Consider the following 27026-nt stretch of genomic DNA (forward strand, 5'->3'; position numbering starts at 1 on the left):
TAGAATTTAAAAATACCTATACATATATGCAGGATTCTCCCTCTACAACACTAAAATCCTTCTTTACTGCTCGGCATTTCACTTAGTAATTATATTGCTAATCTTTCTTTTTAAATTTTCTTCTGGGTAATCTATATCAGGTTAAGAAAGCAGTTTCTTTAACTTGAGTAAATCCATGCTAACAAAATTTGTTAACTTGAATTTTATTTTAAAATTGTATATCCTGATACATGTTTTTGTTTGTTTTCTTAACTAGTGAAAAAGGCCATAGATTTTAAATCTAGAGGATTTAAATTGTTTCCAGGGAAAGACAACAGCAACAAGTTTTCTATCTGTGAGTGTACTCCTTTTTCGTTACTTTCTCTAGTGCAAGAGTGAAGTTTGTAATGTCTGTGTGTTTGTGTGTGTTTTATAAAACTATTTGTATATTTATCAAATTAACTGCATTAATATCTATATAACATGCATGATTATTATTCAACATTTTCTTGTATTTAAATGTATATTGAATTAATGGGTTAATATGGCAAACTCCTAAGATCAGATTAATTTAAAATGTAAAAAATCTCTTTTGATCTGCAATGTTGAGAACATCCTAATTTTTTAATTCTAAGATGTGAGTTAAAAAAATGAGTGAAATTCCTTAAATTAGTGATTTCTCTTAGGATTTTTGTTTGACCATATCTAAATTTCAACATAATTATTTTCCTAAGGAAAAATTCTTTTAATAGCAATTTTTCATTTAAGGAAAAAAGATATTCTTAACTCGAGTTATAACATCCAAACCTTTAAGTCAGTAGTCTTTTGTGAAGTAATTATAAAGTTCATCCATGAATCTGATTAAGAATCACTGGACGTGCATTCATGTGTATTACCATAAATTAACATAAAATAAAAATTTTTGGAGGGTATGCAGTTTTGTAGTATAAGTCAATAGCAGCTTGTGGAAATTCCTGCCCTGCTGTTCATGCAGATACATATAAATTTTGAAAGAAGCCACTCATGATGCGATATCTGACTTTTAAAATGACATATTGATAGTAGATTATTGTAAATAATGTGTTATTTTTAACAGGAGTGCATATTTTAGCATTATTATTTTTATTCATTTTCAAATCAACTGATGAAATGAGTTCATAACGATTTCTTTAACAAAAATCATTCATTATAGTTATATCAGAAAAGTGTTTCACCTAAATATTTGTTGACTGGTATATATAACAGTAAATGACACAATTAGAACAATTATATCAATTATCAAGAAACAAATTTGGAGCCTGTATGTTATAAAATATTTAGTATCATAATTTTAAAATGTGATGTTAGATATGGGAATACTAAACCAAAAATAGCAATATCAATTGGAAATTTTTGATCAAATTGAAAAGCACTAAACAGTCTATTTTAAAGTATTTAACTGTGTAATAATTTCTTGTAATATTTTTTGAGTTAAAAACACATTTTCAAGATTGATATAAACATTTTTAAAGTTGATATATCAATTTTTAGGGAAAACAAATAGTGCTATAGTATTTTTCTAATATTAATTATTTAATACATCTTGGAAAGATATTTTTCCTACAAAAGAAAATATAAACAGAAAAAGGTGAAATTATTATGACATCAAATTCCATTATGTTAACATGAAATAAAAGTTGACTGATTGAAGACTTAAATATTAGGTTCACTACCTTTATTTCTAATTTTTTTTCCGGCCAATATATTTATTTGCAATTCTAAGTGGAATTATAAACTATGACTGTTTCATCCTTTCCCCATTTTGGCTATACTGTTATTTTATATGCTGCATGCTTCATACTTTAAATGTCCTGGGAAATTCCAGCTACTTATACTAAAATAGGTAAGATTTATTAAGGTTTCAAGATGTATGTAATTCTCTATACTTGGTATATTGCCTAGTGGGCATATATATTATTTTTATTGTTTTTGTGCAGGGATTATGAGAGTGATCAAGAAAGGAAGCAGACATAACAATGCATCTGGGGAAAAACCTGTGTTTAAAAAAACAAATTTTATTTAAAGAATGTTTGTTCTAAAATTGTGGAGAAAGTTAATAGGCCAAAAAAAGTTAATTGCAATGCAAAAACAAAATGTTAATTTACTTAATAATATTAAAACAAATTTTACATTTATCCATTACATTTTATGTAAGAGATGAGAAGTATTTTTGTTATATTGTTTTAATTTTTATCATTATTGTGTATCTGTTATCAAGTAAGCATTTGGATCTTCACCTCCTTGATATCATTTGTTGAACAGGGCCAAATAATTTTAGAAGGAGAGAATTTGTATGTGACACTCATCTTTCAGATGAAAAAAAAAATGAAAAAATATATTTAAGTTGGTGGTCTTTGTAAAAGCAATCAATTCTATTACTGTAACTGCCAAAAGTGAGCTTAAGCATGGAGTACATGAACTATGCATTGTCAAAGCGTATCTTCCTACAATAACACTTTTAAAGTTATAACTAAGAAACAAATTAAGAGATTCAGGAAGCTGCAGGTAGTCTTCATGCAGAGCCTTTGATTGTTTAAATAGAAAATTCTGAGTTTTTTCCCCCCAACTTTAATACTTGAAATTAAAATAGCTTCTACCTGTCCATTTATGTTCTTCATCAAAAAGAGTAAGTTTGCCAAGGAAGGAAAAAAATAGATTGGTAAAGAAGTTATGGTTCATATATACAATGGAATATTACTCAGCCATTAAAAAAATGAAATCCTAACATTTGCAAGGACATGGATAGCCCTAGAGGTTATTATGCTGAGGGAAATAACTCAGACAGAGAAAGATAAATACCATATGAATTCACTTATATGTGGAATCTAAGGAATGAAAAGAACAAACTAATCAAAAACAGACTCACAAATATAGAAGACTCTGGCGAGGGCCAGAGGGGAGGGTATTAGGGGCCTAGGAGAATGGGGAGAAGGGTTAAAAAAGTACAAATTAGTAGTTAATAGATGGTCACAGGGATGGAGAGCATGGTATAGGGAATGCAGTTAGCATTAATGTAATAGCTAAGTGGAGAGCCAGAGGAGAGAAAGAGTAATTAGGGGAGATTGTTTTATTAATTATATAAATGTCTAACCAATATACTGTATACTTGAAACTAATACAATAAAATTTTAAAAAATGTAAAAAATAAAAACAAATTTGTATATTTTAAAATGTTGAATTTAGTTACCCAGAAGTCTTGCCAATTTTTCTGCTAGGCTCTTCTAGAATATTAAGGTATAATTACTAAGAAAGTGTGAGCTTCCTATAACTATTAATTTCTTCTTATTCAGATCCATGCTTTCATTCATTTACATTATCCATTCATTCCACAATTCTATTAGAGCTACTTCTCTATGGCAGCACCAAGCTATACTATGAAGATAAAGAGTGAATAAAGTACAGTCTCAGCTGGCAAGGACCCAGCATTTTATTGGGAAGCTCAAAGAGGCAACTTTGTGTGGAATGTAAAGTTAGTATAAAATAACATTCTGTCAATATCCATGATATTTGAATTCAGAACAATATCCAGAAGCACTATATTTTTTAAGGTTGTATAAAAATTAAAATCTAACATAAAAAAATCCAAGAAAGGTAGCAATGTAAGTAGCTGGATGAAACAATGTGGAGATGACTTTTAGTCAGAATTTATTTTTATTTTTTAGGGTAGATTATGCACTAAATAATATCAGAAGACTCAGATAACTTGCTTGTAATAAAAATATTGCATTTTGATGTTGACTAATAATTGTATAGTATTTTCAAGCTAGAACATATAATAATATGGTAAATTAAGATTCCTGTAGCATATTTTATAAATACATGTACTAAAGACACTTCAGTGTTATAAGAAATGACAGTTCATTCAATTTTCAAAACCCTATGCTATCCTTCTCTCTTTTTTCTGCTAATATATGGGGAAAAGGACTCATGTTCTGTTAATAATTAATATAATAATAATAATAATAATAATATCCTTAAAAGTCACAACCAAAGGTTGTTCTCATAGTGATACTCTCTTCAAGGAGCAGCAGCCTGTGCATGTAATTAAACTGTAAAGTACACTCATGTCCTTACTGCTCTGCAAGTTACTATTCTCATTAAAAGAAGTAAAAGTGATAAATCTGTCCAGTTGCTTGAATGACAGTATGTAGTGAAAGCAGCTGATTAAATGAATTCTAACTTCATCTGAATGTCTTGCCATCACTAGTTATGAGCAATTATGAAATATCCAAATACCAAAGAAGTAACAGATCATACACTTTGTTCTTTATTTTTTATTTTAAATGTTTTTAATGAAAGAACATTAAATACGCATATCATGTAGAAGGTCTCCTGTTATCTGTACATTTTAAATCAGTGTGTCTTTCCCATATTGCCAAATTCCAAAAGCAGTGGTTTAAGGGAAGCTTCCAAGTAGAAAAGATAATTGACAATTAAAATCATTAGAACCAGTATTAAGTAAAAATGGTGAAAGTCATAAATATGCTATGCATTTTTAAATGAAATGTTTGGAAAAATGTTTTGAATTTTAATTAGCAATGCCATTTTGTCTTGCTGACCTTTTTGGACAAGATGTAGGGCTCAGGGTTTAAGAGCAGAATTTTTAAAATCAGTCTGCCAAGGTTTAAACCTAGACGTAGGCATTAACTGACAATATGACTTTAGAAATATTTTTAACCTCTTCATACCTCAGTTGCTTCACCTGTAGGAAATGTATAATATTAATATCTACCCTTAAAATTATTGTGAAGATTAAATGAGTTGATACATGTAAATAGATGTAGAATAGTTCCTGACAAGTAGTTAGTACTATGTAGGTATTAGCTATTGTAAAAATTCATATTAACCTAGGCTTACTTTTCGAGGCAATAAATATTTTTATTTTCCAATAATATATACCCAGACCACTTCTGTATTAATTTATAATCTGCACTATACATTTTAATATAATAAAGTAGGTAAATATAGGTCATGCCACTCCTTTTCTTCATCTCTATTCGATGTTCAAAAAGTCACATTTTAATAAGGTATACTAGAGTATTTGCAAAAAGCCATGTAAAGATAGGAAAGGGAGTGCTTCCAACAGAAAATATATGATTCATTAAAATAATATACAGGTATTATTTTTAATAAAACAACTGGGATATATTTACTGAAGAAGATATTAACTCCTATTGAGGCATTGTAGGCTTATTAAACTAATTATTAGTTTTTCCCTTATCTTTATCAGGGATATAATATCTTTGTATATATGACTAAGAAATGTGAAACTGCTCTTTTATAATATGACAATATAATTTAAAATTTAAGTATAAATGTTATGTAAAAAAGAGGATTAAAATAATCTGGGATAAATGAAAGATTGTATTTTGCAAACCTGTGAGACTTGAGTCTTGAAAATTAGATAGGATTTTGATAGCTAAATGGGAAGAGAAAGCACAGAGACATGGAGAAAACATAAAGCATAGGATGAACATGGGTGACCAGTAAAACTACAGAATGAAGAAGAATCTTGTTGGATTCGAGTTATGGATGCATCTTTGTGACTAGTTGGAAATACAGTTGAATCCTAGGAACTTGAACAGTAATACAAACTATGTTTAAGGAAGTTTATCCTCTAGTACTCAAGATGGTTTGGAAATGAAGGATAATAAAGTCACAAAAGCATCAGTAAATAGGTTTGGTTTGAGCCTGCACATGAGATGACAGTGGGAATTTTGGTGGTTTATCTAGTAAGTCATTGATAGAGCAAGAAAGGAACTTGGAAAAGATGACAAACCATAGATTGGAAGTCATTAACATTGGAGTAATTTTTTAAGTAAATTTTTAAGCCATAATGAAAGTATAAAATATGGATAACTGTGGGCCATTGCCTTTGAATTTGTCCACTACATGTTATATCAGCAAAAGTAAAAGAATAGCCAAAAACAAAACAAAACAAAAAAAGATAAAGAGAATTTAAATACCGAGTCAGCAGAACAAGAAAAGGAAAAATGTCACATGCCCTGCATAGACTGGCGAATATATAATAAAGTTGGCAATAAGAGTATTGTTGGGGATATTTAGGAAAGTGAGTTTTATAGAATGAAGAACACAAATGTAAAATTTCATATCTAATTGAAAATATGACATCTTTACCAGAGCCATGACTGCTAGGTCATCATCTGACAGTTGTCGTGCTATCTGATAAATCACTCTGAACTAAATGATGCAAAGACTCATTGGTTCTCAACATTGACTCTACCACTGACTCTACCTTAAGGATTATTAAAAAAACAAACAAACAAAAAAAACCCCTATACCTGGGGTTCTACCCCAGAGTAAATGCATTAGAATATCTGGAAGTAGAAGTAGGCATCGCTATTCTTTAAAAGGAAGCCCCAAAGGTGATTCTAATGCACATTGTAAGACGAGAACCATTACAAGGTTTATATTTTTTCATTCTGAAGTCTCTACTTAGGTACTGTTTTTTTTCTTAAAAGGAGCAGATAAGTCGATGAAGAGCAAAATAGAAGTTATTCTCCAGTTTACTATAAAATTGAATTTATGAAACAGTTTCACATATTTCAGAATTATCTGGTTTAATAATCTTCCCATTAAAAAATTTATCTTGGGAATTTTTCCAATGTGATCATATTCACTGAACATATTAATTAATCTTTGATTAACAGGATGTTCTGGAAAAAAAAATAAAAATAAAATATATACCCTGGCTAAGTTAAACATAGTCATGGATATTGCTAAAGGGTAAAGCCATTATTTAGGTTTTCAATATCATATCATAATTCAAGAAGGTACTTGGTAAATACTTTAATTTTGACATTGACAGACTAAATTGCTTTGTTATATACCATATAAGAAATGCTAATAACTTTAAACTTTTTTTCATAGGGTCTTATTTTTCTATTACAACTTTAAAAATAACAGGACCCAATAACACTGTTGTAACTGGTGGTGATATCTTTACTGCCAGTAATTAACGGAGACTGTGGCACTGATACCCTGGGAATGCATTTCCAGAGATTTCACAACTTGATAGTAATTAAAAATAAAGTTTTAACTGTTGGTGTGTTAATATTCAGAATAGTATGTCATTGAATGTGAATACCAAATTTAATTTTTATAGATCTATAAATGGAAAAAAATATTTTCTATCTTGTTTTGGGTTATCAAATTCTGTATTTAAACTAGTGATTATAATAAAAAATACAATAATATATTTATGTAAATTTTAAAATTAATATCTGTAATTTTCTAATTATACGTTTTGATTCCTTTTTTTTTCTTTTTTCTGTTGTTACAGTAAATGAGGGAGGTATTAAAACAGCTTCCAATTTATGTCCAGATCCAGGTGAACCAGAAAATGGGAAGAGAGTTGGATCAGATTTTAGGTAATATTTTAAATTATTTATTTCATTATTTATTTAGTTAAAGTTTATTTTAATTTAAATTCTAAAAATGATAACATGGAGATAAATACATGGTGTATTACAACTGTAACAGGTAGATTTCATTGATATGTTACTACTAATAATATTTTATTAATTTAATGTGGTAAATAACATCAACTTTTTAAGGATACTTTTTGGAGTTTAAATTATTACTTTTTGATCATGTACTTAGTGGGAAAAAAACAGGAGTTGGATTTGAACGACATGTGTTTAAATTAGAATTTTACTGCTTATTAGTTGTTCAATCTTGGATAAGTCACTCAATTCTTTCTGCCCGTATTCCTCTTCTGTAACATGTAAATCACATTTGTCATATGCAATGACGAGTTTCAGATCAGATACTATCTGTGAAACCTTCCTGCAAATGTCATATAAACATTTTATACATATTTCTAGAAGTAAACCTAACTTGAATATGCTTCATCTTTGTCTTAAAATAGTATTTTATTAATTTTAAATTAAGTTTACTAATATCCTAGAGAGTGTATGTAGTAAACTCTGGTAGCCATTATTTTACAGAGCTATTAAATAGTATTTTTTAAATACTGAATTTTCAGTAGTCCTCTAATTATAGCATTTAAAAATTAAAGATACTTAAAAATTTTATAAAATACTAAATAATACTAAGCAACTTTATTAAAACTCACCTAAATCTTTCAGCCTCCATAATTAAAAATGATAATTCATAAGCTCCAAAGAGGTAAGCAATTGACATGTCTTCTTTATTTATTATGAAATTCCATTAGGTATTTATTATTTTATCACCACTTTATAAATGAGGAAACTGAAGTTCTGCTTATCGAGCAGATAATTTGATTGAATTGGATTTGAACTCATTACATCCTAAATCTAAAACCTGATCTTTTAATCACTATATTACATTGTGCTTTGAAGTCAAATTTCATTCAAATCCCATCCTTGCCATAAACTATCTTTTCACCAAGTTTATTTTCTCAGATTTAAAAATGAGATTAAAAATATTTATCCCATAAAATTTTAGGGCACGATTAAATGAGATTAATGTATGCATGTTAGTAATCATAAAGCTTGAGACAAAATAAGTACTCCTTGCTACCTGCTATAATAATATATATAAAATGATTACTATTACTATTAATATTTACTTGACCCCACTGTTTGTAAAAATACATGGTGTATTGGAAATAGACTTAATATAAAAGTAATACAATGAGTTTAATTACCATCAAGTGTAGTGCATTTTAAATCTTAAGATCATCTTTCCATCAGGTTTCAAGTACCAGGATCGATGTTAGGCATCAAGAAGCTCACCATCAAACTAAGATATAATATAGTCATTATAATTTAAGAATGTATGAAATGTTATGGAAGCACAGAGGAGGTATGGTATTTTGGAGATCTAGGAGATAAGGGTCACAGAAGGCTAACATTGAACTAAGTTCTAAGGGATTATTAGAATCTAGTATAGACAGGAAGAGAAATTCAGAGAACATTTATACATTCATTATCCACATATATTTCTTGCCCATTATATGCCTGACCTTATACTAGGAACAAATAAAGCACACAAAAGCAGACATAGTACATACATCCCATAGCTCTTAGGATTTAATAGCAGGAAAGAAATAAGCAATTAAATGAGCACAGGCAGTTGTAATAACAAATTTAGAAAAGTACTTTAAAGTCAAAAAAATAAAATTGAAAAATAAGTTTCTGTGAGAGAAAATAAAACCATCCAGGTGGAAGCCCACCCAATTTAACAAGGCCCCACTCTTGTTGATATTGGGAAAATTTTATGCATCTAGCCTACAGGGAAGGAAGAACTTCACATTGAGGAAGAAAAATAAAGTGAATCTAAATTATAGAATGTAAGTGGGAGAAAAACAATGAAGTTGCAGAGATAAGGGGAAACCATATTTCTTCTGCAAAAGAAGAAAATTGGCAATGATTCAGCCTAATATGAATTGAAGCTATGTTTTATGTTAAGCACTCAGTGTTTTTAAAATGTGGGAACGAACATTTAAAGATCAGGAAATTTCACACACACACACACACACGCACACACACACACACACACACACGCATGCACATACACACACACACAATTTTTTTTATTTCCTTAGACTTGGCAACTGAAATGAATGTACCATCATGGCAACATCTGCTGGAACTAATAAACAGCTGCTTCTTATAAGCTGAGCAAGCTCTTTTCTGGTTCACCATGGTTACCCCTAAGCTACTTCACTCATTTAGGTCACCTACCTATTATGGGAAGCTGCAAAGAGTTGAAAGAGAGTGATTTGGTTCACTTTATATTTTCGGTAGATCATGCTTTATATTTTAGGTAGATGGATTGAAGAAAATAAGTTTTAGTTAGAAGACTACTTTAGGAGTCTAGCTGTAGCTGGTGGAGACTTGGACTATGATAATGACAGTAAACTAGACAGATTCAAGATATCTTTTGAAGATAAAATTCTCAATATCCAATAACTTAATGTGGAAAGTAAGAAAAAAATAAGGGATGATACCTAATTTTTTGGGCTTGAACATCATTAGAATGGAGTAAATGATAATATTTAATTGGGTGGAACTCCAGTGGTTTGAAGAGAAAAATCAAGAGTTTGGTTTTAAGATTGTAAACTTCCAGTGACTTAGAGATTTTCAAGTCGGTATTAAGTTTGTAGTTGAACATAATTGAAGTTCAGAGATAGTCAGGAATCATCAGTATTAGATATCATAAAAAATATTAAAGCAACATGAGTAGATGACATTAATTATACTACATAGTAAGACAAGAGTTTCTATGACATAGTCGCAAAGATCTATCTTACAAGGAGCTAGCAAACCATGGTCGTGAATGGTGATAGAATAGGAGTGAGTGAAGCAAGAAAAGAAAGCCCTTTAAAAGAGATTGAGGGGTATTGATACTATTGAAAAATTTTAAATGATGAGGACAGAATACTGTCTCTTTAATCAACTCCCCCACACCTGGAAGCAAGACTGGTTGTTAGATTGAAGTACCAGTCTCTGCCCCACGATTATAAATGGTTTCGTTGTCTTTTAGAAACTTTCCTAAGTATGATGTTATTGGAATCAGAAATATGATTATTTATATTTCTGTATTCCTGATAAGAGGAGTTCCATAAATGTAATGAATTGAATTGATGAAAACAGCAAAACTATAGCTTCAGCATTTTTCCATTAATTTCTCTGGTCGTCTGACCTTATAGCAGTCCTTCAAACTCATTATATTACTAAATGAGTTATAGGCAGCGGTTGCTAAAACAAAAGCATTCTTCTATGTAAATAATCAATATTTTTATAATCACTGAGAAAATATATAAGAAAAAATTTAGAGAAGTAAGGTATCTTATGGGACTTGCTATATTTTGCTTACCATTTTGTCCTCTAATCTCCAAGGTGAGAATCCCAGCAGCTGTGTTTTGAAATCTTGAAAGCTTTATTTCTAATTTGAAGTGCCTATGGAGCATAAAAGGGAGAAATGCTGCCAAAGAGATAATAGAAGCTGCCAGCAATTTCAGTTTTGAAAAATAAATTAAAAATTTAAATGTCTCTAAAAATTATAACCAAATGTCTAGGAAAGCTCAGGTTCCAGAATTCTTATGCAGAGTTGGTTTTGTTGATGATTTCTTTTGCCGTGAAGAAGATTTTTAGTTTGATATAGTCCCATTCATTTATTTTTGTTTTTACTTCCCTTTCCTTTGAAGTCAAATTCATAAAATCCTCTCAAAAATGAGTTTAGTACCTATATTTTCTTTTATTCGATTTATTGTTTCAGGTCTTATGTTTAGGTCTTTGATCCATTTTGAGTTAATTTTTGTGTATGGTTACAGATAGCAGTCTAGTTTCATTCTTTTCCATGTGGCTTTCTAATTTATTGAAGATGTTTTCTTTTCCCCATATTATATTATTGCCTCCTATGTTGACAGTTATTTGTGCATAAATATTTGGGTTTATTTCTGGGCTCTCAATTCTGTTCCATTGGTCTGTGTATCTGTTTTTCTGCCAATACCGTGCTACTTTGGTTATTGTCACTTTGTAGTATAATTTGAAATCGGCAGTGTGATACCGTCAGCCTTTCTTTTTTCTCAGGATTGCTTTGGCTATTTGGGATCTTTTGTGATTGCGTACAAATCTTGTGCTTTTCTGTTCTATTTCTTTAACTCTTTTCCCATTTAGGAAAAGAAAAAGTGCAGCTCACTACCAGTGTTCATTTAACATCATGCATAAGAATACTATGTTTTCTAGGATTCGACATTTCAGTGACTGAGAATTACTATATTTTGTAAATGCAAATACCCCTACTAAAAACGAATGTTTTAAATAGAATGTTGTCATTTATTTTCAAAGACTATCAGTATACTAGAGTGATGCGAAAATAACAATAAAAGCGAGAAATCTTGTGACAAACTTTGGGGGTAAGGTTAGGACTGTAATTTACAAGTTATGCCGCAGCTGTAAGCATTGCCAGCTAGTATTCTTGGGTCAAATGGGAAATTAGTTAAAAAAATGCCATTGGGGTTTTGATGGGAATTGCATTAAATCTCTATATTGCTCTGGATAATATGACCCTGTTAACTATGTTGATTCTTTCAATTCATGAACATGGGGTATCTTTCCATTTCTGTGTGTCTCAATTTTTTTAATAATGTCTTGTAGTTTTCATATGTTTTTTTTTAAGTTTATTCCTAGGTACTTTATTATTTTTGTTGCAATTGCAAAATGAATTATTTTTTCCAAAGAAATGGAGAAGAGACAATAATTCCTAACTCATTTAGGAGACCCTGATGCCAAAACCTGGTAAGGATAACACAAAAAATGAAAACTACAGACCAATAGATGCAAAAATCCTAAACAAAATACTAGCAAATCAAATACAACACATTTAAAAGATTATACATCACAATCAAGTGGGATTCCTTCTAGGGGTGCAAGGATGGTTCAACATACACAAATATACAACATACACGTATGATACACCACATAAACAAAGGATAAAAATCACATGATCATATCAATAGATGCAGAAAAATATTCTATTTCTTGAAGGCAGATGGCATCATTTTATTTTTCAATCGATAAGCCAGAAACACTTTAGATGCTTAAGAAAAGCTTCCTGAGTTGAATTTAAGTAAACCTGCACTACAACCTTTCTCTTCTGTTATATTTTAACCAGTGCAATTAATACTTATCTGACTGTTATTATCCATATAGAAAGCTATTTCTGACCTGAGAAGGTTCTTTAAAAGATGTATTACTTTACCTGAAAACAAAGAGTAATGAAAGCATAAATGTTCTGTTGTTGCTTGAATCCTAGACTGTTCAAGACAGTAGTGCCATATTAAAACTAGCCCTTATTTTAAATAAATAAATAAATAAATAACTTTTAAGTTGCATAACTATATTGAAGAAATAGTGGGAATTAGTTTTTGAAAATTATTCTAATTATCTTATCTAAGGTGATAGGATGTTTAAGAAATGTGACTTGTGAAAATATGCAACATAGGCAGTCTACAAAATAACATGCAAAATAAAACTTAGTACTCTCCATATTTTCTGAGGAGATTAGCACTTTATATACACTTGACTACTTTATATTCATGGTCTCTTCATTACTGGAGGGGAAAAACAAGTTGTTATTGAAATGTTATGATAAAAATAATAAGCAAAGGTGATTTAAGGAACAGTTTGAGGCTACAAATAATTCAAATTATGGAAACTTTCATTGTAATAAAGTTTAAAATATATTTGTTCAGAATTATGTTAAACTGTTGCATTTAAGAAATGGTTTTTGATGAATAAAACTATAGATAAAGCAAATGTTTCCACTTGTGTAATGTGGGGATACTTTGCTTATACTAAGAGTAATTCCAAATCTGAAAAAAATGAGATTATTTATTTTGTTTTATGCCATACATTATTAAATAACAATTTTTTGAAAAAATAAGTTATAATAACAATAAATATTAAGGGTCTCTTTTAGTGTGACCGTCAATAATAAGGAAAACGAATTCATATGTCAGATCTGTCAAATTTTCTCATGTTACATTTAAACAGTTACTCAGATTTAGTATTCTCTAACTTTCCATAGAAAAACACTCAGCTTTATTAAGTATATGTTATTTTCATTAAAGAAAATACCCTTATTAAGATGGAAATACCATGTGAATGGAACAAAGTAGAAGAAGTGATATAACTTTAGTTATGTAATATGAGTTGGGTCGTAGTGATAAGAGAAAAAAATAGGAAATAAAACAATAAGAGATGTTTAAGTAATGACAGTGTTTTTAGTTTAAAGGAGATAGATAACATAAGAGATTTGGGGTATGAGTAAAAAATAAAAAACCTAACAAATCACTGATAAACCAAATATAGAAACAGAAGGAGAGGATTTACAGGTGTTGTAGATTAAATTAGTGTTTTCCTTATAAAAAGCTCTTTGTAGAATTAACCACTCTTAATTGCACTCCTCCATATCAAAATTATTAGAAAGTTCTCTTGATTCTATTTCCAAAGATACAGAAATATATCCAGCATTCTCCATTTCAATTAAAACCTTCCTAATTCAAGCCACTATCATCTATCTCTCCCTTGAACCATTAATACAGCCCTAAATGATCTCTCTACTACCATTGTCATCTATGATGCATACAACACCATACAGCAGTCAGAGTGATCTTTTGACGACAGATTACATCATATTACTTCTCTGCTTAAACTCCACCAATGACTTCCCCCTTGAACTTAGAATAAAACCTATAGTCTTAAAAAGAATCTTTACAGAACCTATTCTGTTTCTTCCAGAACTTGTTCTGTTTCTTTCTCACTGAGCTCATTTTGGAGACTTCTCCCTATCTCCCACTCTGATCCAGATATCCTGGCCTCTTTTCTGTTTTTGAAACATGTCTAGCTTATTCCCACCTGAGGCCCTTTCTGGCAGATCCCTCTATCAGTAACTGTCTTATTGTTATTAAGATATCAGATTAAATGTAACCTTTCCAAAGAGCCATTTCTGCTTCCTAGACACAGTTCTCATTCTCTCTCTCTGATGTCATTTCTACATAGTACTTGTCATCTGATACTATTCTATTTGTTTATTCATTTGTTTGATATCTTTGTGCTGATCCTCGGTCTGATTCCTCAAATCAATTTTTTTTTATTTTCTGTACTCTACTATCATTAGGAGTAGTTAGGGGATGAGCTTGCAGATTGGGTTTTCTAGGCTTCTTGCTAACTTTGACCATTCACAGATACTAGCAGGAAACTGAAAGATTAAAGCAGGGAGAATCCAGGGCTTACTTCCTTTCTCTGCAGTGGGTGGCTGTAGCTCCTGGACATGGTAGGCTCAATGAGATTGTCACGTTTTTTAAAACAAGTAAATTTATCTCCTGAGTTCCAGTTATACTAATCTCTGAGTACTACACTGTCTAAGTGTCTCAGCTCTTTCACTGCCTAACTGTAACCAATATCTTGTATTAAATTTCCTCCTTTGGAAAGGCTTAATTTGATTTCTGCTCTCCACTTAGACCCTCACTGATAGAGTTTGTCTCTCCCACTAAAATATAAGCTTAATGAGAACAGGACCTGTCCTGTCTTGCTTATCTATTTTTTTCCCATGCTTATAATGTGTGATTTAAAAAAGAAAAACATTTTTTTTGCCTACCCTTGGGGACTGAGATAATTGTAGCTAACATATTGAGTTCAACAACTCTTCAATAGTATACAGGAAAGGCTTTTATCAATACATATTTTAGAATTATAGAGATCTCATAGTAGATAAAAGTCTTAAGTAGTTTTTTTCTACTGTATATCCATTTCCTACATTCCTTTTTCCAAAGTATTTAGGCAAATATAGAAAGAGAAGGTGGGTTATAAAACTGAACTAGGTCTATAGACATTGCAAGAGTCATTTAATTTAATGAACATTTACCGAATGCCTATAATGTGCCAGGCATTATGCCAATTGCTATAGACACAAAGATGAGGAGGATTTTTCAATTGTATGAAAAAAAAAAAAAACAGATAAAACTTTATATGTGCAATTAGAACATTTTAGGATAAGGGTGAGGCATGTGTACCGACACAGAGCTTTGTAAACCACACAGCACATTCAGTGCTAGTTTGTATTGCTGAATGTAGAGTACAAAGTGGGGTAGCAGATAAAGCCCTTTGAGGAAATTACCAAGTAGACAAGGTATTGGGATACATTTTCAATTGACTTAATAGCACAGTGATTTACAATTTACTTCACAAATGCTGTGTAATTTTAAACAAAACAAAAAGAGAAAGGCAAAGTGGTTTATCATAAGATAGGCATAAGAATTCCTTTAGATAAATTATTGCAAGTAAGGGAATGCTCAAAAGAAATTTTATAAATAAATCTTTATTTTCTTTAAATAACAAGGCGTCCAGAAGAAATACTTTCTGTAATATATTCCTCTACTCGGCAATGGCAATAAAGCCTGAGCCTGTTTCCATCTTTTTAAATCTTTTTTTTTCTTCATAATTCTTAGTATATTAGTTGTGAATCTTGTGCCAATTGTCTCACGATGGCAAGGTGGCTACTATTACTCTTGCTCCAGATATCAGTCTTTTAAAGAAGGAAGAAAGACTAATAGCAAAGAGTTTTCTCTTTTTGAGATTTGATATTTTTGTTCAGGAAGAAAAGTTCTAGCCCACTTTCATTTCATTAGGCAGAAATGGTTGATATATGCACCTTTAAATAATCACTAGCCTAATGGAATGAGATCACCATAACTGTTTTAAACTAATGTGAGTCTTCTCTAGACATGGCACAGAGGTCAAGAACATCTACTCATATCCCGAATAAGTCAGGATTCTATTTAAGGAGTAAGGGATAATTGTTAAAAGGTTTCAGATAGAGTCTGCCAGATGTAGACAGCATAAAAAGGCTTTTTAGGATTTAGTCTCAACTTTGTTCTAAATCTCATATGTCACCATTCCTGTATCTCTCATCTCTCCCACTCCCACTTTCAACTTCTATATACACATCTGTGCGTATACACACAGACCAAATAGACTTGCTGTATTCTACTCTTGTGGTTCCCAGAATCTATCATGTTTGTAACTCATGGGAATTTTTATGCTGTATTTCTTACCTAGAATGTCTTTCTTCTTATTCTTCATTTATTTGTTTTCATTCTTTGCTCAACCTCCAGTTTTAAGCTCAAGTTTCACCCCCGACTAGTCTTTATTAGGTGTCTACCTTTATTCTTTCATAGCAGTGTCCACACTTAAAATATTTTAGCACACTTTTTTTTTCTATTTGTCTCCCTGTATATACCCATAAACACCTTGAGAAGAGAGTCTCATATATTTTTTTCAGTATTGGATCTTCTGCATCCTCTTTGCATGCTACCTAACATATATCAAAGATTGCAATAATCATGGCTAGCAAGCTCTCTGTTTTGTTAAGCATGCATGTTACTTATGAAAAACATCCTTTTAGAATATAGTTTTAATCAAGCATATACTTACCTATTTGCAATGAAATTTTGACCTCGATTATAAGATATTTGAGGTTGTTACTCTTACATAAACACTCAATGACTGTATATTGAATTAATAGATTCATGAATAAATGTTTATAAGTATAGAATTTATGTTTTGGATGACTAAATAGATGGTGGTACTAGGCACTAAAATTAGAAATAAAGGAAGAGAAATGGTTCTCAAGGTAAAGGTGAGTTTAGTTTGGCACAAATTTCTAATCTTTCTGTGAAACATTCGGGTGGTTAGAGAAAGCGATCAAGGCTAGAGATACAGATTTGTAAGACAGAGACCAAAGCCACGTGCAGCGGATGCACTGGGTGCCCTGCTGTATCCCGGAGGGCCAGCCTCCTCTGGTGGTAATGGAGAGTGACTGCTAATGGGTATGGGAGAGTTAATTTTGAGGTGCTAAAAATATTCTGAAATTAGATAGTGGTGATTTTGTGTTAATTTGTGAATACACTAAACCCCAGCAAATTTTACACTTTAAAAAAGTGAAAAAAAAAACAACAAAAAAACTACCAGTGAGAGGGTGACTAGGTAGGAGTCTGTAAGGATGGTTTGGTACATGTGTGGTAGGGGGTCAGGTAGGTTGCCATGATGGAGATGAGTGCACCTTGTGGAAGATAAAATGAAAAGGTTGGAAGCGGCCAGACCATGAGTGATGCTTATTTTACATCCCAAGGATTTTTACACTTTATCCAGAAAGCAATATGTAACCTCTGTAGAGCTTTTCACATGATACCTAATAATAGCTATTGTTTCTAAAATATATTCAGACCAGGTGCTTGCTTTATTGCTAGACCTACTTGGCCCTGAGCTAACCCTAAGTTGTTGATTCTCAAGCCTCTTCCTTTATTGAGATCATCTAAAAAATTCAGTATAAAAATTAAGTTTGTTGATCTTCACCTTCAGACATATGATGTATGGTCAGTATGTCTGAATAAGTAACCCCACCCCCTCAGGATTGCCGTGTGGATGGCCCCAGCCTCACGTTGTACACTGCTGTACAAAAAGAAATAGAGCCATAATATGGAGTATAGTGTTTTAGCACAAAAAGTTCCCAGTTGTTTTGGATCACAGTGCCCTTAGAGTTTGTCTTTTTTTTTTTTCCCATGACTTTGCAGACCCAAAGAAATACTTAACACTTGTATTTATTAAGTAGTTTTGTCTTATGGTTATATGTTCTTAACAATTTAGCGCTGTCGTGCACCACAGTTCTCAAACCTGGGAATCAGATTGGGTGTCACCAATCTTATTTTCTATTCCACAGTGAAAGGTGTGGTACTTGCTTTTTATCACAGCAGCTGCTGAAAATGCAGCCTCACAAAGATACGATGCTATTCAAAGAAGTATAGTGATCTAATGTTGAAACTGTAAATTATCTCAAGCTAGTGGATTGTACAATGCATGATAGATGTCTGTGTTTTCTTCAAAAATTTGAAGTACATTACAGCCTCTGTGTGTTCACTGCAGCAACCTGATGTGCCCAGCACAGTTTGAGAACTGCAATTTTAGCCTGTAAGGAAAGGCAGAAAAAAAAATCGGTAAAAACGAAAGATGGCACTTTTATTTTGTATTTTGGTAAGACCTGTTGCATGAACCAGCTATTTCTCCATCTGTTGTCTGAGTCCAGATAAACAATATATATGGTATTTGTAAGTACACCGCAGAATGTCAGCAAATCTCTCCAGGTTCCGCATCTAAACTATCATGCCTTATCCTAGGCTTTTCTTTTACTCATGTACTCAGCAAATATCTCCTGTGTACTTATCTAGCAGACACTGGGCTAGACCCTGAGTATAGATGAAAGGATGAATAAGATATTATCCTTATCTCTAAGAGTTTACAGTCTTCAGCTTGTATCTCAGTGATTCATAACAGGTCTCCGCATTGCCCTTTCGTGCACGTCTGTGTGCCTGTCTGCTGTCTGTGGGGTTGTCTTTTAGATTTCCTTTAGCTCTAAACTTTCTACTCCAAGGGCAAAACCGCCTTTAACCAACTCCTCACTAGTATAACATTTATATTCTTGGAACCCACTAATGCTGACATACTGAGAACCAAGTTGACCATGACAGAATTTTGAATTCTTCAAAAATATATAAAATAATGTAATTTTATCATTTATTTTCTCAAATATAATTAATAACATTAAGGTAGCACTCTGCTCATTCACTTCTATTTGCGTAGAAATCATTATGTAGAACTTTTCTCTGATTTATGACTCTGAGAATCACCGTATGATCCACTCTATTTGTGTTTCTCTAGTTTTGTGCATTATGGTTTCCAACTGACTTAGAAATTGATGGAGAGATAGTAGAAAGATGGTAGATATAGGACCACGTCTTCTCTAACAGTTACAATGTAATACCTAGCTGAAATTAATAAAAATTGAACTGTTCACTGTATATCACATCTCTGTAGAATGCTTGGGACTTATTTTTCTTTTAAAGTTAAGACAATCCATAACCTAATTCAGAATTGCAGAGCTATTCTTTAAGTCGTACACCACTTGATAATATTTTATATAGCTGTTTGTACATTATTACAGTATCTATTCTTATGGTCTTTCTGAATATTATAGCTGTGAAATAAACATGGTAATTTCCATGTCACTCTATACTCTCTAACTCCTGTTTTGTATATCAGAAAGCTGATACCAAAGCTTGCATTACATTTGCTGAAAGTTTTTTTTTTTTTTAATTTTTTACCTTTTTGTTTTTACTGAAAAGGTATTTTTCCTGCAAGAAGAGACATTAATTGCAAATTTATTTTAATTAGGATTATGCAATTTATATGACATACATATTAGAGGAACTGCCTTATAGCAGTTATTTATGCTAAATGAGAATCATTTAAAAGTTAAACACACCTAACTTCAAAGTTAGACCCTCTTTATTCATTAAATAGGCAAAAGAACATAAAAAATGATGAAATATTTGAGGTATATTTGTTTTAGCAGATTTACTTTAATAAAAAGTGACTTGATGAAATGTTATAGCTAGAATGCACCTATGTATAATCTAATCTACTTGAAACTTTTCTCAGTGGACTGTAATGCTGATAAACTGAATGTGAAAAATTGGGTTCATTTTATGTTATAGGCTTAATATAACAGTAGCAACTTTAAATGCCAAATTTGCTTTACTAACATATGCAATAACTTATTATTAATTGTCAGCATATCCGTATCGGATTGAAGATACAGATATCAAATGTGGTAGTCAGTGTTCAATCTGAGTTGTCCTTCCAATCTATAAAACATTGAGCAAGTCACAAATAGTGAGGTAGTTGTTTTGTGTATTAATCTTTGCTCTTTACATATCACCCACAAAGTGCCTCGTGGGTTACTCTTGCATATTTTTATTCCTTTGGTGAAAGAAGAAACAACATTGGTAACTGATACAGGAGTACATCAATGGGATGTTATATAAGAAAGTTCTTTTTAAACTAGAATGCCCTATTCAAATATTCTTAATATTCTTTTAAAAAATTATTGTGAGATTTATTTAAAAAACTGATCACCTTGGATAATTTATAACGTTGTATATCACAAGGTTCAGTTCATCTATGCCTCTGGAATGTTTTTCTACTCTGAAGTAGATTTGACTTTAACTCTTTAAACCTCCACTTCAATTCCTCTGCGGCAGCTGTTGTTAAACACAGGGTCACAGTCATTTGGGGCCTTTTTTACAGTTAATTCGTTATCAACATTAAAATATCGAAGTTTTAAAATAACCAAAACTTTAAAAAATTAGAGACAAATAGGGCTATCTTCGTTGTATTTCTTCTTTCATAGCTAATATGAGTGCAGGTGTGCAGGCAAGAGGAGAAGAATAGCTGTGGGTGCAAGAACATGATGCTAACCTTGATTTATTTTGTGACTGTGCCTGTGCAAAGCATATTTTGGGAATGTGCCCACATGTGATTTTGAAAACATCATGTGGTGGTGACCACTAAGAAGCTTACCCACCCAACACCATGGGTTTAAAACTTTTCAGACTTTAGTTTTCTCACTAATTTTATTTTACATTTTGTTTTGCAGGAATTATATAAGCAGATTCTCATTCCTAATTCCATTAGCCGCTCTCTTTTCAATGGTTATAACAATAAAAGTAATGCCAAACATATTATAGCTTTTCAACTGATACTATTTTAAAAGTTTGTTTTTCTCAAATTATTTTAACTCCTTACCTCATGTAAACATTTACATCACAGGATAAAAGTTTTTGTTTAGATTTTAAAATAAATTTTAATTTGTCACTCTAAGTGTGTGTATATTGTGATTTTTCAGAAAATCATGTTACTTCCTAACCCTTTTTATTACATACCTCCAAAGCACTACTTACTAATTTATTCCTTTTTTTTTTCCATCAAAGACTATTGTTATCCTACTGTGTGCCTTTCTCTTACTTTATAACACAGTTATGGATTTGTGTAGTACTTCACTTGTAATATAAAAACACTATACTTATCCAGGATTGAATATCTATAAAAGAGTCATGCTCAATAAAGACATAAAATTTGATCTAGCAAATGTTGAATATAAGGTATAAACAAAACAACAAAAAATAGCACAGAGTGGCAAGGATACATCTCATAGACTCCAGAGAAAAGAAATATCAAGATGAAAGTAAAAAGTTTTTTCTTTTTTTCATAACTGTACTAAATTTTAAAATATTGAAATCTTATCAGGTATAATAAGCAAGGATTTTCAAGGAATCTGAAGCGTTAACCACAGTTAATTTTGGAAGTTAAAGAAAAGGACTCCACAGTAATAATCACTGTCCATTTTTTCCTGAAAGTATAGAATTATAACTGTCTTTAATGGCTTTTGCTTTAGCTTAGTTAGCTATTTAATTAATTAATGGGCTGTTTTCTATACAAAAATCCACATTAATGTGCTCACCTAGTGTTTTTGTGTTTCTTTCTGAATAATCCATTCCTTTGGAATGTGTTACTTTTCCCAAGATATTACTCCATTTGGAATAGCTGCATTCCTCCACCCATTTTGTTGTTTCTGAGAAATATATAAATGTATGAAATAAAACTATAAGAAGGAGGATTTACTCATAGTGATGGAATTTAAACTGAAGTAAAATGACGTATTGGAGAGGTGGGGACAGGTAGCAACATCACCGTCTAGGCATGGTTTAAATTGTACTCAAAACACCAAGTTTGGGGAGAATGGAGTGTAGTAGTTGGTTTCAGTACTGATTGAGGTAGTTAGTTACTTTAAACATTTCATAAACCAAGATGCCCAGGAACAGTATTCAAACAGATCATAATCAACAGTGCAAAGAAGGCAGTAGATTAGACTAAAATATGGAGGTGTGTGAATGCTGAATTGGCTTTTCCTTGCATTTGGCATAGACTTGCTCTGCTGATACTATCTTTGGAAAGGAGTGACATTAATTTATGACAATGAAATGAGCAATACGTATAAAAAGACTATGATGTTCTTTTATCCTCTTTTGAAAAAAAGTTTTGTTTTGAAAAGGTGTGTTTTGAAATCTAGAGTATCTGAAAAACTTATCCACATAATATATAACCAGAAACAATGTATTTTGAAAATAAGCTAATTTATTATCCTCTTAGAATAAGTTATATGAATGTGTAATTTCTGCAACTTTCTAATAAGTGGGTTAATACCATCATTTTGGCTTCCAACGTAAAATGACAGGTTGAATATTCATGAGAGTAAGGATAATTAATGGCATAGTTAATGAGAAGGAGAGGCATGCAAATCCAAAACTTGGTGGAGAAATAGCCCCTCTATAGGGAGAGACAATTGCTCTATTTATACTGGAAGGACGGAAGAGAATATGAATATGAATATGCTTAAGAAAAGAACTGAATTTCTGGAATTATGTTAAAAACATGTTAACAGTGTATAGCTTAAAGTAATTTTCACTTTTTTTTTTTGCTAATCTTCATTTCAAAATTTTTTATAATCATAAATCATTTGTGTAATTTTAAAAGAGAAAAAATCATATTGTGAAAGATTCCTGCTCCAAATCTCATTTTGGTAAAAATTCTCAGATTTTCTGTTGTGCAATTAATTTTTTTTTTTAATTATGAATTTACATACACTTAGAGAAACATTTGATTTTCAAAGATATTAAACTGGTATTTTCAGGTCATTTTGATGATAGTTATTTTCTGCATGTTTGGTATTTTGATTTTTCTTTTTACTTCAGAAATGACTTGCAGATGCTTTAATTTTTAGGTCATCCTTCATGCCTGGAAAATTTCTACTTGCACAATGATAATTTTGAAAAATATACATCTGCTTTAGTGAGGAATTTCTACATCTGCCAGGATATTGTCTAGACCTTTAAATCAACTGAAAAACTGGAAAAAAAAAATGCTTAAATACGAATTCACTCTTGCTGTAATACTCTCAAGATTCCTTGCTCCTTATTTCTTTTTTTCTCTCTACCCTTTAAACTATATGTTTATTAAACAACTCCTCATTTCCCTTACTCTGGCAGCCACCACTTACTTTCTGTTCCTATGTATTTGACCATTTTGGACACCTCATGTAAATGTAATCACATAATATTTCCCTGTTTGTGACGGGCTTGTTTCACTTAGCATAGCGTCTTTAAGTCTTATCCATGTTACAACGTGTCACAGTTTTCTTCTCTTCCTTTTTAAATATTTATTTATTTATTTATTAATAATTAATAAATAATTTATTTATTTATTAATATTGGGGTGACATTGGCTAATAAAATTATATAGGTTTAAGTGTCCATTCAACATTACATCATCTGTATATTGCATTGTCCTCTTCTCTAACCCAACCGCCATTGTTTGTTTTTTCTATCCCTTATTTATATTTTATTAACTTATGTAAATAAAATTAGCTGTCTTTTGTTAAAATAGGAAGACTTTTTTTATATTTTCAAAAATTAATGTCTTCTTTCACTGACACCTTTGATGTTATAGTGTGTTTCACAGTAATAAGTATAATTTTTAAAAAGATGGTTATCACCTAAACATAGGCCAGTAAAGTCATAGTGAAGATCAACACTTATTTCCAAAATATATTATTGCATATCATATGCTTGATGATTTTATACTTTCAAGTTAAAAATGTATTCAGTCATTTATTGCAGAATGTTCTATCAGATTGAGTAACCTGGGCAGAGCAGATGTCTCTTCAGTGGTGACAGAGAAATTACATTGGATACAGCTCATCTTCCTTTATCGTCACTACAGTATAACTGAATATGTTCCTAGAAATACATATTTTTAACAAACTTAGTTGTAAGTTTTCTTTAAGTTTGATTCAAATATTAAATCATTTCATAAAGTAAAACACGGTGCGTTTGTTCAAGATAACCATTTCCTGCATATTATTGAGCCTGGATTCTACTGAAAAGACTGGTTATTTCATTGAATTCTGTCTTCTATGGGCTATTTTGAACTTTCGTATTTCTGGTCTATATTATGTTAAACTGTAGCTGTGATTCTAGATGGTGGTACTTGCAGATGCCAAATAAAGATTCTTTCTTTTAATAATGGGTAAGAAATTAATGACTTTCACAATTATTTCCATGTTAAAGGGAAATAATTTAGTGTCCAATGTGTGTTAGGCACTGTGACTTTATAAATTATACTTCATTATATGATCACAACAGATGAGGACTGAGGCTTGGAAAGATTTTTATTTTCTCAAAGCCATAAAGCTGGGAAAGGGAAGAGTTAGGGTTTGAAAGATCTCTCTGACTCTGCAGCTTAAACTGTTAAATACAGCTCAGAACTACTTCTCTCAATGTTCTAAACGGAAGAAACATTGTTGAGATTGTTAATCTTTTAGGGAGGTGGATTGCAGGGTATTTGATGCAAAGACCATCAGCCCATTGTTGGCAGTCTTTGGTATAGTAGCAATGTGCTTAGTTGTTTATTATTACCAGTTGTCTTTAGGATAAGTGAATTAGTTTGCTATAATCAAAAGAAACATGCACTTTATTTAAGCAAGGAGAGCCTGGTTAAACGAGAATATTATAATGATTTGTGAAAAATAGAGTGACCTTGACAGAATTATTAATTTATTAAGTTAGTGAGCAAATAGTAATTCAAATTTCTTATGTGGACCAGGCCCCATACGAAGCACTTCTATATAAAATAATAGTAATATATAATAAAATTTTCCTATCATTAGTTCCTACTACCTCCTTAGTATAAGTCACTATCATATCATCCTCTTGAGAGCTAGGATTGTTGTAATAGATTGCTATCCAAACTTCCTGATTCTACTTTTGCCCCCTTAAAGTTCATTCTTCACCCAGTAGTGAATATTATCACTTTAAAATATAAAGTAACATAATGTCATTCTTTTGGCTTGAAATCCTACTATAACTGCCCAGTTCCCTCAGAGTAAGGGTTAAAATCCTTACGATGGCCTACAGATTTACAATTTATCTACCCCAATCTCTAATTGCTTCCTTAATTTCATACTTCTGTCTTCTTTTGCTGTGCTTTAATCACATTACTTTCTTTACTGTTTCTGGAACATGGCAAATGTGTCAGGTGGTGGGATGCGAGTACATGTGGATTATAAGTCATTTAACTAGCCTTGAGAAAGTATTTTACCCAAGAATAATTTTGTCCAATTACAGGGATAAGGTATCTCTGGATTAGGCCATTTTAGACAATAAATTTACATTATTAAAGATACATATAGCATTTATTCACTCTCATAAGAAAAACATATAAAAATATCTGTGTGTGTGTGTGTGTGTGTATAATGTATTTAACAACTATCTACTAGGATATATTTGACAAATTGGAAAATAAAATTGATAAGTGCCTGGAGTTTTCTAGTAGGATGAGAGACACAATAAGACCTTAAATGCACAATGTATCAGATTGTGTATAGGAAATAACAAGGAAGAAGAATATAGAATAAAAGTAGCTGTTCTATAGAGACTGGTCAAGGAGGGCCATATGAGTGAGATGACATGCAAAGAGAATCCAGAAATGAGGATGTGACAGATACAGATTTCTTGAGAAGCGTTTTCCAGACTGATATAAGGGCAAATGTAAAGACCCTGAGGCGAGTGCATTATTAGTATTTTCACACCAGAGCAAGGAAGCCAGTGTGGTTAAAACACAGAGATTTAGACAGAAAGTGGTATAAAAGGAGTTCTGGAAATTAAGATGGGAAGATCACATCGATTATTTTACTCTCAGTGAAATGGGGAAACATTAGAAGATTTGATGCAGAGGAATGGTATAATTTGAGCTATCTTCTAAAAAAGATTGCCATTGAAGCTATTTAAGGATAGATTGCAAGGAGTCAAAAACAGAAACAGGAAACCAACACATAGCAAAAAGGACTACTGGCAATAACATAGAGGAGCAATTAAGGTGGCTCAGATCAGGATGGAGACACTGCAGGGGGTGAGAAACAGATTCTTGATTTTGAAAGTGTTGCTGACAGGATTTGCTGGATGGGGTAGATGTGAAACGTAAAAGAAAAAGATGAGTCAAGAATGACTCCATGGTTTTTGGACTTTAACTAGAAGAACTGAGTTTCCATTTACCGAGATGGAGAAGTAAGAAATGGTAGAGAATTAACCATGACTTACATTTGTAAGGCTGCTCAGGCTACAGGGTAGTCTAAAAACTTGGAGTCATTAGGAAGTCCAAGAAGATGCTAGAGACCATCTGTTTCTTGTTATATGAGTGTTTAATTCATGATTATTTAATGAGCTGGGCATTTTGTTTTGTACACTTTCCTGGATTTGTTTTATATTTAAAATAAAACCACTGTTTTAAAAAGAGAGTGAGAGAAAAAAGGAAAATGACACTATGAGAGAATAGATTCTAATGCCTGTTTTTCACGATACGCTATCTTTCTGTTCTTTTCCATGCCACCCCTTACTTCGGTCTTTTGTCATCTTTAGCCTAGACCAGAGGTTGGTCAGCTTTTTCTTTAAAGGATTAGATAGTAAATATTTTATATTTTTTAGGCCAAAGAGTCTCCATCACAACTATTCAACTCTGACATTGTAGCATGAATACAGCCATAGA

General features: G+C 31.5%; 1 protein-coding gene across 1 annotated transcript in view; it reads left to right on the forward strand.

Moving 5' to 3' along the window:
- The window catches only part of CSMD3 (CUB and Sushi multiple domains 3), a 1016080-nt gene that overhangs the window by 394539 nt on the left and 594515 nt on the right, over positions 1–27026 (forward strand). Inside the window, exons 8-9 of the mRNA XM_006916698.2 lie at positions 257–334; positions 7322–7409. Of these exons, the coding sequence (XP_006916760.1) occupies positions 257–334; positions 7322–7409 (166 nt within the window). The remainder of the gene's footprint in view (positions 1–256; positions 335–7321; positions 7410–27026) is intronic.

Source organism: Pteropus alecto, unplaced genomic scaffold (genome assembly GCF_000325575.1).
Source record: "Pteropus alecto unplaced genomic scaffold, ASM32557v1 scaffold164, whole genome shotgun sequence".
NCBI lineage: Eukaryota > Metazoa > Chordata > Mammalia > Chiroptera > Pteropodidae > Pteropus > Pteropus alecto.